Source organism: Rattus rattus, chromosome 9, assembly GCF_011064425.1.
Source record: "Rattus rattus isolate New Zealand chromosome 9, Rrattus_CSIRO_v1, whole genome shotgun sequence".
Taxonomy (NCBI): Eukaryota; Metazoa; Chordata; class Mammalia; order Rodentia; family Muridae; genus Rattus; species Rattus rattus.
The window spans coordinates 61,430,904-61,443,341 of record NC_046162.1 but is presented as its reverse complement, the minus strand read 5'-3'; the positions used below and the strand labels follow the sequence as shown (position 1 = coordinate 61,443,341).

Below are 12,438 nucleotides of genomic sequence, written 5' to 3'. Positions count from 1 at the left end.
GCTGGAGCGACCTGGCTAGTCAGGTCTGTTGAACGTCCAAACCCAGATGTGTACCCTTGATACACGCAATCCCTAGGGAAGCCAGACTGCTCTTGGGCCTGTCACAGTCCCTGGTGTGCCATGGTGATCTTATAAAGGCACCCGGTATAGTATAGCAGAAAGCCTTGAAGGAGGACTGGATATGTACCTTGGTTGGTAGCCCTGAGTTCACTTCCCTTCCAGCGGGAATAGATCTGACATGGAGGCACATGCTGTAATCTCAGCACTTCGGGAAGCGAAGGCAGGAAGACAAATGCAAGGTCATCAGCGACATAGTGAATTTCAAGCCAGCCTGGGCCTCACTACATCAAAAATGAGTGTGTGTGTATATGTGTGTGTGTGCACAGGATGAGCTGGAGAGATGAGTGGTTAAGAGCACTTGTTCAAACATGAGGACTAGAGTTCAAATTCCAGCACTCCCATCAGGTGGCTCATAAATGCCTGTGATTCCAGAGATCTCCAAGAGGTCTAACACTCCTTTAGCTTTCCTAGGTGCCTTCAGATGCACTCATACACACAAATAATGCGTTTTAAAAAGTGTGTGGGCATTTTGCACCATGTTCATGCCTGATACCCACTGGGGCTAGGGAAGGGCATCAGATTCCATGGAACTGGAGTTACGGGTAATTGTGAGCCACTATGTGAATGCTGGGACTAAGATCTGGATCCTACGGAGAAGCAGTTAGTACGTTTAACCACTGGGCCATTTGTCCAGCTCCCATAATAAAACCAAGGAAAATGCTTAGGGCTCAGTGACTAAGAGCACTGGCTGTCCCTGCAAGAATCATAGTTTGGTTCCCAGCACCCATGCCACGTGACTCACAATCAACTGTAACTCTAGCTCTAGGTGGTCTAATGTTTTTTTGTGGGTACCCATGCACATGTGTGCACGCGTGCGGGCACAAACACACACACACACACACGTAAAAAACCATTTGAAAAAAATACTCAAAAAGCATTGCATGGGGCTGGAGAGATGGCTCAGCGGTTAAGAGCACCCGACTGTTCTTCCAGAGGTCATGAGTTCAATTCCCAGCAACCACATGGTGGTTCACAACCATCTGTAAAGAGATCTGATGCCCTCTTCTGGTGTATCTGAAGACAGCTACAGTGTACCTATATATAATAAATAAATAAATCTTTAAAAAAAAAAAAAAAAAAAAAGCATTGCATGAAAAATCTGGCTTCCTGCCCGGCTGAGGTCTATCAGTCTCATTAAGATGACATATAATCCTACAGTGGGAGAATGGCAAAGTCTGGGCTAATAAGCCAAGGCCGCCCTGTTAATATGCCATTGATGTTATCTGGGATTTTCATCCTAATGGGCGGTGTGCATGTGTGTGTGTGTGTGTGTGTGTGTGTGTGTGTGTGTGTGTGTGTGTGCCAAATGTTCCCATGCTTCCTACAGTGACAGGCGACCGTATGGTTTATGGAGGATGATTCCTGACCTAGGAGTAGAAGCAACCTTTTGGGGTTGCTGATCCCCAAGTGAGGAGACAATAGGAGTGTTTACTCTCAGGGTCTTCCAGCTCCATCCGGGAATACTCTGGTCCCTGGTCCTTGAGCACTTGTTCCTAGAGGATTACTATCTTTAAAAAGAAACCTTGGGGGCTGGAGAGATGGCTTAGCAGTTCACTGACTGCTCTTCCAGAGGTCCTGAGTTCAATTTCCAGCACTCACATGGTGGCTCACAACCATGTGTAATGGGATCTGGTGCCCTCTTCTGGTGTGTCTGAAGAGAGCAAAGTGTGTTTGTATACATAAAATAAATAAATCTAAAAGAAAAAAATTTTAAAACATCAACTGGGGGTAAAGCTCAGTAGTAGAGCACTTGCCTAGAATGTTCCAGGCCCTAGGTGCTATCTCCAGTATTGAAAAATGATCTTCCTATACCCTGAAGTCCTTCCTGTAATTAAACTTTTCTTAGTTTGTCTTTTGAGACAAGTGTGACTGAATCAGATAAGCATTTTTTGGTTTAATCAAGGCCTCCTGAAGAATTTCGAGACCCAAATGAGCCAGATCAGGCAGGCTTAGACTCTATGTGAGACAACAGAGCCTAAAGACAGCCCAGAAGCCATTGACACTGGCCTCCCCTTAAGGTTACCTTGAGTAGAGCCCTGGAAGGCTCTCCTAGTCCCATTCCCCAGGCTGAACATTGAAGGCCATCTGGTTTGACTTTGGAGCAGAGACTTTAGCTGGCTTCACTCTTTCTGTGGTCGCTCTACTCCGGTGCCCCTCAGCAGACATGGTGCAGCTTCCTCCCCTCGCTGCCTGGGGTCACCCCCAGCAGGCATGGCTTTTGGTCCATCCTGACTGTCCCAGGATTTATAGGGCCTGTGATGGTGGGTCAGCTGCCTGGGTCAGAGGCTGGCTTGCAGAAGGAGTCTGGCAGCCCTTTGGCATGATTGACCAGTTCATAGGAGTCCCGGATGTCGGCTAGGCCAAACCAGAAGAAGATCCACTGCTTGTTGGAGAAGCTACCGTCACTGTGCTTGAAGTACCTGGGTGTGGAGGCAAAGGGGTCAGATTTGGAACAAGGCTGGTGCTCTCTGCTCACTCCGGGTTTTCAGGATAATAGCCTACTCACAGGACCAAAGGTCTGTCATTTTATCCTAGGCATAGCAGCTGGAGTGGCTCGTGAAGCCTATATTGTCATTTCCCCAAAACAGCAGTCCAGGTTCAGTTAGGGAATTTGCCAGGATCTCACAGCGAGGAAGGTTGAGATCAGGGACATCCCTGCTTACCCCCACCCCATAACTTCCCTCTGCCTGGAGCAGAGGGGCTGCTCCTTTGTCCCTTTCCAGTGAGTGGGGGCTACTGAATGAAAGGGCTGGGTGTTCCCTAGAGACACAGTCCTAGAGCTAGGAGCTTGCCACCCAAGCCTGAGAAGAAAGAGCTGGGTCGAGGCTTATGAGAATCCTAATTGGATGCCACTTGCTTCAGAGAAAACAAAAATGTGGGATCGAGGAATGTCACTAGGTGACCTTGACTCTAGAGGGGTGTTTGTTTGTTTGTTTGTTTGTTTGTTTGTTTGTTTTGACAGGGGTTGTAGCCCTGGTGGTCCACGATTAGCTTTGTAGACCAGGCAGGCCTTGAACTCACAGAGATCCACCTGCCTCCGCCTCTCAAGCACTGGGTTAAAGGTGTGTGTCACCACAGCCCCAGAGAGACTTTTCTCTGATAGTAAAAAGAGGGAATGCCCAGCTATGCTGTTGGTGAAGCCCCGGGCACGGCTGGCTGGGCTTACCAAGGATTGATGGGATTGGTGACCCGTGAGCGCCAGAACAACGTTTGCAGGTCCCTCCGAAGGCATTCCCACAGCATCTGTCCGGAACCTTGGCCCTGGCGGCTGGAGCTCACTACAAATTTGTCCAGATACGGGGTGCCCCCTAGTACAGGCTCCACTGTCAGAATGGCTGCCGCGTTGTACCTGGCGCAGCGGGAGAGAGGCAGGTTAAAACCTCTCCTTGGCCTAAAGCTGCCTGCCCTCCACCCTTTAGGGCTCAGGACCCTCTGGGGCCCCGGAGGCTCACCCCTCAGAGACATAGATCGAGTGTAACCGTGGGCGCAGTGACTCCAGATAGTCTTCTCGGAGGTTCTTGCCGAAGCTAGCGTTGACTAGGTTCACTAGGCGGCCCTGGTCCAGGCTGTCCAGGCTGCGCACACGCAGCATCCGCTCAGCATTTTTAAACAGGGTGCCACAGCCTGGGGAGATTGGAGAGAGCGCTTAGGTTGGGCCAGAGTCAGGTCCACCGCTAGGTGTGCTTTCTGCCATCTCCCTAGTTCTCAAGTTCCTTACTCGAGTCCCCGCTGTCTGAGTTCTCTTGCCTGCCTCAGGTATCGACAGCATCGGGAAGCCATTGGTGGGGCCTCTCTCTATAGCTTTCAGCCGAGGTGGGGGAGTGGGGTGGGCGGGGCACTCCTGCTGGCCCTCAGCCAAGTCTTGCCGTCGCTCACCCTTGGGACTCAGCCCAGCCCACCTTCTTACAGATCTCACCTTTGTTACTGAAGAGTTCGGTGAGCAGCGTGCTAGCGGCTGTGATGACTGCGGAGGAGTAGTGCGGCAGGCGGCTGAGCACGTCCACGATGAGCCGAATCTGCTGCCGCTCTTTGGTGCTCAGCCACTCAGCGTTGGTAACAAGGTCAAGGTCGGCGGGCAGGTTCACATTGCTCAGGATCTAAGTCCCAGGAAGAAGATGAGCCTCCAGCAGATACACACCCATACGGAACTGGGCCCAGTCCTATGGACCTCTCTGTGACCACTTAACTTCTATCTCCTCTGCTGGGCGCCGAGGAACAACCCCCCTCTATGATCTTCTGTTAGCCCTTCCTACTCTATTGGCTTGAGAGTAACTGTAGCCTGCTGTGGAGTCATGCAGGGGGACACAGGGCAGGGGGGACTCGGTCTTGCCTAGTGTCATAAGGCGACACAGGAGAGGGGCACACCTTCTGACTGGTATCCCGCAGGCCGCCTGAATTATTGAGGAAGATGATTTTGGTGGGCTGCAGAGCCTTGGCCAGAGACGCAGTCACCTCCAGAGAGTCTAGAAGCACCGAACGGCGCGCAGCCGTTTCCCCAATGGGACACAGGATTGGAATGCTGTTGGACTCCAGGCACCACTGCAACAGGTCTGTCTCCACCGCGACGATGCCACCGTAGCTGTGGGCCAGATGTGGTGCTCGAGTGGGCTCAGGGCAGGGCCAGCAGAGTGGTCTGCTCTGAGGATGCCAGGGCGGGCTGGGCTGACACTAACCTGGCATGGGGAGCTGGTTCCGCGGCACTCAGCACTGATCCGCCGCCAAAAAAGGGCACAGCAGTAGCCGCGTTGTGCCGCAGTTCATTCACCAGCACCTTGCAGCTCTGAGCAAGCTGTGCCTTAGCTTCCCAGAAGGAGAGACAGCCGGAAGGGGCTGTCGGGGCCGGCAGCCCCAGGACCACCAGCGGCTTCATGTCCATGCGTTGCAGAAAGGCTAGGGCGAAAGCCAGGCGGGATACCGCCTGCGGGCACCCGAACACCTCCTCATCTACCTGTACAAGAGTGGACGTTCTGGGTCACGACACTGGCTCTAAGCCGCATGTTCCTACTCGGGCCTTAGGACTCTCAGTGACCACCTTTTACTCAGGGGCCATTGGGCCCCACTTTTGGCCAACTGCTCCGCCCTTTGCCCGTTGGGTCTTAGCCACCCCCTTATCTAGCACTAATGTTCCTCCCTCGGCTCCTCCCAGCGGCCTTGGACTCTGGGACACCTTGGGGGGAGGGGTAGTGCGACAGATCAGCCGACTGAACCCCTAACTGCGTCCACGGTGAGAGGCCTTTCTCAGACATCACTTCTGCAGGACTGAGCTTCCCAGCTTTCTCGTTAGCGCCAGGCGCGCTTTTCGTAGCCTCAAGGCTTCCTCCATCCACCCCCAGCACTAACGCAGCACCCCTGCGCTTCAGGTTCGCAGGCACCCTACGAACGTGCAGAGACCTACGACGTGTTATTGAGCAGCTACCGTCTCCTTGCAGTGACACGACGACACCCGGACAGACTTACCTCCACGACGGCGAAGGGCTTGTCCACCGAATGATAGCAGGTCTGGAATTGTGTGAGCCAATGCCGTGCCTCCCCCGGGCTGGCACCACACTGATTCAGGAAGGCCTGGATGTCCCGCTGCACCAGTGATTTGCCGGCAGGAGGCGCAGGGGATTCGAGGGGCGTTGGAAGAGGTGTCCACGGCGGCTCCTCGACGGCAGGAGTCTGGACACGACCCTTAGTGCCCTCGTTGTCCTCTACGTGAGCCCTGGCAGTGCTGAGCCGCCGTCCCGGGCTGGCGCTCCTCGCCCCGCGCCGTCTCGCGCTGCCACTCAGTCTCCGTGAGCCCCCAGGTCCACCCGGGCTGCGCAGCCTTCTGGCCGCCGCAGCAGATCGCAGGGCTGTGGCCACCCACGCCGTCGCCATGACGACAACTAAACCCACTGGTCCTCCCCACCCACAGGTGACGGTCGGTCTGGAGCGCACAACACTAGGGGTTCTTAACTTGCCGTTGAGCTGGGCTGGATCAGACTCGGGGCGGGGCGGGATAGGAGGCCCGGAGTGGCTTCTGGGTGCGTTTGGGGTGTGGCAAGTCACAGACCAGAGGGTGGCGCCTCTAGACTTCTCTGTCCCTTGTGTGTGGGGGTACTGGAGGTCACGAAGGTCAGATTTAGAGTGGTGGAGCTCTTTAATCTGCTACCAAAATGCTGGTTCTAGAAAGGCCTCAGACATCCCAGATGTTTGTGCGAATTTGCCAGGGTCATGCAAGTGACTTGAGTTGGAAAGAGTCCGGGAAGGTTGAACACGGGGTGTGGTCCTCACTGCAGCATATGGATGCAAACGAAGTCCTGTTGTCAAGCAGGACTTGGTGTGACGTATTTGTACTCTCAGCTGCTGGGAGGTTGGGGCAGGAGGATTGCCGGGAGTTCCAGGAGAACATAGGCTACATAGCGGTGGGGCTGGAGAGGGGCTTGCCTCAAAAGATAAAACCTGGTCCTCCTGAGGCAGAGGCAGTATTCACGAGTTCAGGGCCAGTCTGGTCTACATTGAGAGTTCCAGGACAGCTAGGGGTCTACATGTTATAGAGACACGATCCTGCTTAAAAAACCCACAAACACAGCAACAACAGACCTAAAATAAATAAAAACACAAAACAAAAAAAAATGAACCAGGCGGATAGCCACACACGTTCGTTTTTTTTTTTTTTTTTTTTTTTTTTTTTTTTTTCGAGCTGGGACCAACCCAGGACCTTGCACTTGCTAGGCAAGCGCTCTACCACTGAGCTAAATCCCCAACCCCTTAACCCCACATTCTTGAAGAGGATTCGGGAGGATCAAGGTCATCCTTGCCTTTATAAGCAATTCAAGGCCAGCCTAGGCTAAGGAAACCCTGCTTTTGTTTATTTATTCATTTATTTTTCTTTTAAGGAACAGGGTTTCTCTGTGCAACCCTGGCTGTCCTGGAACTCACTCTGTAGACCAGGCTGGCCACTGACTCAGAGACCTGCCTGCCTTTGCCTCCAAGTGCTGGGATTGAAGGCCTATGCCACCACCTCCTGGCCTAAACCCTGTTTTTTGTTTTTTGTTTTTTGTTTTTTTGTTTTTTTCCGGAGCTGGGGACCGAACCCAGGGCCTTGCGCTTGCTAGGCAAGTGCTCTACCACTGAGCCAAATCCCCAACCCCCTAAACCCTGTTTTTCAAAAAAGAAAATCTTGTCCGTATTCAGGTTTACCAGGGTTTGTCAACCGCAGCCGCTGAAGCCACCCTGAGGAACACTGTCATAGCCTCAAATACTCCTCTGTCCTTATTAATGCTCTAGGCTGTTTAAAGCTACAATCTATCCCTACGAGGCTTGTGACTTGAAAGCTTCTGTTACTCGCCAGAGACAGAAAAAAAAAAAAATGAGTAAGAATAAGACAGGAGCTGGAGAGATGGCTCAGTGGTTAAGAGCACTGACTGCTCTTCCACAGGTCCTGAGTTCAATTCCCAGCAACCACATGGTGGCTCACAGCCATCTGTAATGAGATTGGATGACCTCTAATGGTATGTCTGAAGACAACTACAGTGTACTTATATATAATAAATGAATAAATCTTTAAAAAAAAGAATAAGACAAGAACAAAACAAACCTATTGCATTCCCGGAGGAGCATGGTCTGCTGGCTTGAAAACTTGGAAAGTTAGTTTGTGACCGGTGCTAACAGTCCTTTAGCACCAGGTGACATCTTCCTAGGCAGAATGTCCTGCACGCATTGTGAAACCCCTTTCCATCATCCTCAGGATGACCCCAGGGGAGGTGTTATATCACCCCATTTACAGACCAGGGGACCTTGGGACCCAGAACTAGTTAAGAGCCAAGGATCCTTGGTTCATCAGCAGGGACACGCAGGCCAGCAGTGTGCCTGTGAAAGTTCCCCCGTATGCTTCCAGTTAATCCTGTCACGCCCTGGGCACACTCCATCCAGTCTAGTCCCCTGTTGAGGAGAAAACGGGACTCTCTCGTTGTAAAGGGAAGGTGACTTAGTCAAGGTCACACAGCTCAGACACTGGCCATCATATCATCCCTAATGTTTTCATTGTCTTGACGTTCAAGTGCCTGTTTTGAAAAGGTATTTCACTCTTGTATACCAGGCTGGCTGGCTTGGAACTTGCCTCGGCATCTTGAGTTCTGGGAGTACAGGCATGTGTCACCACACTCCCCCACCCCACCCCAGGCCAGGCTTCCCAAGGTTCCACCTAAAAGAGGCCCAATGGCCAACTGAGTATTCTGGACTATTTCCAGCATGCTGGACTTGGGGGTGCATTTTGTGGTATATGAGAGATTCTGGGTTCTACCCATGAAAGAAAAAAAAAAATTCCGGAGGCTGTTGGGTAAGTGTGCTGACCCTTTCCTGGAAACTGTCCCTTCAACACACCCACACATACTGGCCCAGGAGTCTCGAGTGGGAGGAGAGCTTGACCTTTGGGTCTTCCTCGTTGGTGTCTCTCCAACTTAGAAAACTAGACAGGCGGTGCTGTAAGGCTGGGAAGTGGCTGTGTGTGGCATGGGCACGTATGTATACACACACACACACACACACACACACACACACACACACACAGAGGCATTCATGATGTGGACCCTCCAGAGCCATTTTTCTCTTCTCTCTGTACCACCAGACCACTGTGCCCCTGCCAGCCTGGCTCCTGCCACCACATATACTTCTTGAAGTCCCCAAAGGAGGCGGGCCTATCCCTTGAGCTGTAACTCTCATCCTAAAACTCCTCCCTGACTTGAGGGTCCCCAACCTTCAATGAGCTTCCCTTCCCTATTGACTTTCTGCATCTGAGTGTTTATTCGCCCTCTCTCCCCTCCAGGTCTCTCCTTTCCAAACATCTCTTCCTCCTCCTGATCTCAGTCCCTTCATCTTTGTTCCAGACCGGAGCTCCCTGGAGACAAGGCTGCTGCCTCCCTCTTCCGACTAGGGGATTCCACCGATTCAATTCAGGAAGTGTCGTCAGCATTAACCCCAGTGCCCCTGACAGATACTGGCTGGGCTCCCACCTGGAGGGCTGTGGCCCCGGGCAGCCAATGGGACCCAGGTATACCCTAGTGAATGATTAACACCAAGCGAGAGGGTGAATATGGGGCCACTGTGTCCCCACGGCTTCTTACTTAGGGCCAGCCTCTACATGAATGTAATGAATGGGAACAGCGACCTGACTTTCCGACCGTGCAAAGGCCTCCCGCAGCGGACTCCTCAGTCTGCTCATTCCCTGTCTTCTTTTATTTTGGTTGTTTGTGAGACACAGTCTCAAGAGTCATTCCCCCTCTCTCCACTCTAACCTGGGATCTTGCTGTCTCCACCCCTCCCCCACTGCTGGGATTTTAGGCATGCACCTCCATCTGGCTTTTTAGGGGTTCCAAACTCAGATCCCCTTAATTCTGCAACAAACATCTTTCACTGAGCCATCTCTAAAGCACTTCTGTATTTTTTTTTTAAATCTCTCTAACTGCAGCCAACTTGTTCACGTTTTCCATAGATTGCTTTTTCAAGTCTGTTTAGGGAGTTTTTTTTTTTTTTTAATTTATTTTATGTATATGACTATACTGTAGCTCCCTTCAGACACACCAGAAGAGGGCATCAGACCCTATTACAAATGGCTGTGAGCCACCATGTGGTTGCTGGGAATTGAACTCAGGACCTCTGGAAGAGCAGCCCGTGCTCTTAACCGCTGAGCCAACACCAGCACCCTCTGTGTCTTTCCATACACATTCTGAATATTCGTGAATAGAATAAAAACAAGCCTCAAGTTTGCTTCAGAATAACTCTTCCGAGGGGAGTATGCAAGAAGAGAAAGACAAGTCTCTTTGGCTTAAGAGCTGACACTTGTGATGGGCAGAAGGGATTTGAGACACCATAACTTTTTACTTTTGCTTGGGCATTTACTTTTCTTTAATTAATTAATTAGTGTGTGTGTGTGTGTGTGTGTGTGTGTATTTTGCTTGCATGTATGTCTGTGCACCACATGTATGTCTGGTGCCCCTGGCACATTTTCAAAATAGAAAAACAAAACAAAACAAAACAAGACAAATACTTTAATACTTTCCTATATGTTATGGAGACACCCAAAACATGAAGGTTCATTTTTTTTTCTAAGTGTAGTTTTCCTTCAAGCCATATATATATATGGATTTTTTTTGAGACAAGGACTTGATGTGTATCCCAGGTTGTCTTGAGGTTTTTGATACTCTTGCTGAAGCTTCACAAGTGTTGGGTTTAACGGTAAAAGATTCATGAAATTCTAAACAAAAATACCTGATACAGGTCTAGTGAAAAAGAAAATGGGTTTATGGACTTAAGAGTTTCAGTTCCAGGGGACTGGAGAGACGGGGCAGCCTCTAAAAGCGCTTACTGTACAGGGCTTCTACATGTACAAGGCACACACATAAACGTCCTCAATGCCACGCATGAAAATGACGTCTCCATTTTAGCTCCAAGTGTTCTACCACTGTATTCCAGCAGGGGGTGCTAAAGGCTTTGTCTTTTCCCTACCACGCTGGGATTTTTGTGGAAAGATCATTAGAAGTGTCACTGACCTTCAGTTTTGAGGCTTTTTGATGACTAGAAGGGGGTGGGAAGAAGAAGGGGAGAAAAAGGAGGATGGGGTGGGGCGAGAAGAGGAAGGAGGGAATGGGGGAGAGAATCTAGGGATCAGGGGAACGTAGGAAAAATCTGTTGTCTGGAAAATAGTAGGGGACTTCCCCAGGCACCATTTAACCATTTGCCAGGTGTTTACTTTTTTCTTTCTTTCCGTCTTTTTTTTTTTTTTTTTTTTTTTTTGTGCTTCTTTTATTTGAGGAGTCTCATGTTACCCAGGCCAGCCTCAAACTCACAGTGTAGCCCTGGGTGGCTTTGAAATACAAGTCTTCCTTTACATTCCTCTATGTGGAATGTGTTTGTGCATGCACGCCGGTGATCGCCATAGCACATGCATGCAGGTCGGAGCACAGTTTGCCTGGAGTCAGCTCGCTCTCCTACCATGCTGATCCATCCTGAGGGGGCCAACCCAGGTCTTTAGCTTGGTGGCAAATGCCTTTACTCACTGAGCCATCTTACTGGTCCTTGAACTTCTGACCTCCTGCCTTCACCTCCCAAGGGCTAAGAGTATAAGTGTGTGTCGGGCGGTGGTGGTGCAAGCATTTAATTCCAGTAGTTGTGAGGCAGAGGCAAGCAGCTCTCTCTGAGTTCAAGGCCAGCCTGGTCTATAGAGTGAGTTCCAGGACAGCCAGCAGGGCCACACAGAGAAACCCTGTCTTGAACCCCACCCCCACCCCACCCCCTCCAAAAAAAAATTGTAAATGTATTACACCTGGCTTAGTTATGTGGTATTATGTGTATATGTACAACTGGCATGTATGTATATGTATATGAATTGACCATAGTATTTCAGATATGCTGAGTAAGCACAATATCGATTCAGTCCCCCATGTGTTAATGGTTTTCACACTGACTCCTTAAAAAAAAAAAAAAAAAAGATTTATTTATTTATTCTATGTAAGTAGTCTGTAGCTGTTTTCAGACCCACCAGAAGAGGGCATCAGATCCCATTACAGATGGTTGTGAGCCACCATGTGGTTGCTGGGGTTTGAGCTCAGGATCTCTGGAAGAGCAGTCAGTGCTCTTAACCATTGAGCCATCTCTCCAGCCCCCACACTGACTCCTTGAAGCAGGCATTATCATTAAAGCTCCTGTGAGGGCTGGATTCAGACACATGCAGGGGAGGTGTTTTCTAGAAGGTGGTTGGAAATGGGGACTGGAGAGAGAGAGAGAGAGAGAGAGAGAGAGAGAGAGAGAGAGAGAGAGAGAGAGAGAAGAGAAGAGAAGAGAAGAGAAGAGAAGAGAAGAGAAGAGAAGAGAAGAGAAGAGAAGAGAAGAGAAGAGAAGAGGAGAGGAGAGGAGAGGTCCTATCTGGAGAGGTCTCTGGGATTTGACAGTTGAAGCTCGCTTCACAGTGACACATCAACATGAAGCTCACTTCATGTGACAGAGGGGACACAGTTAATGTGTCCCTAGAGTGGGTATCAGTTGCCAAGAGAGACTGTAGAAACATGAGCCCACAGCGGACCAAGAGTTGGAAGTATGTCAGAAGTGGGAGGTCCCGAAGGGATCACTCAGGATCCACGGTCGGGACATCTCAAGAAGGGAGGAGGAGGTTGAGCTCCAGGCGTGTGTGTGTGTGTGTGTGTGTGTGTGTGTGTGTGTGTGTGTGTGTGTGTGTGAATACCTCAGTGACTGAGAAGAGGCCTTGACTTCATCAACTAGTGACTTCCACGGGGAGGTGGGGAAGCCAGGATAGGGAAGGGCCTCAAACACCTTTGCCTTGGAACTCCTAAAGAAGCT

The 12,438-nt window shown here is 50.6% G+C and overlaps 1 protein-coding gene across 1 annotated transcript; it reads right to left on the bottom strand.

Moving 5' to 3' along the window:
• Positions 1-1,994: 1,994 nt before the first annotated feature.
• Nags (N-acetylglutamate synthase) lies at positions 1,995-6,111 on the bottom strand. Its single transcript, XM_032914026.1, has 7 exons — positions 5,578-6,111; positions 4,794-5,068; positions 4,486-4,699; positions 4,037-4,217; positions 3,573-3,744; positions 3,287-3,469; positions 1,995-2,540 (listed from the first exon to the last, which is right to left on the bottom strand). Exons 1-7 carry the CDS (start codon positions 5,980-5,982, stop codon positions 2,387-2,389), a joined length of 1,584 nt encoding a protein of 527 aa, XP_032769917.1. The 5' UTR covers positions 5,983-6,111; the 3' UTR covers positions 1,995-2,386.
• Positions 6,112-12,438: the final 6,327 nt, after the last annotated feature.

Coding starts and splice junctions, on each gene's coding strand:
- Nags (XM_032914026.1), bottom strand. CDS start 5,982: ATGGCGACGGCGTGGGTGGCCACAGCCCTGCGATCTGCTGCGGCGGCC. Junction 4,700..4,793: donor GAACCAGCTCCCCATGCCAG/GTTAGTGTCAGC, acceptor TCTGGCCCACAG/CTACGGTGGCATCGTCGCGG. Junction 4,218..4,485: donor TGCGGGATACCAGTCAGAAG/GTGTGCCCCTCT, acceptor CCTGGGACTTAG/ATCCTGAGCAATGTGAACCT.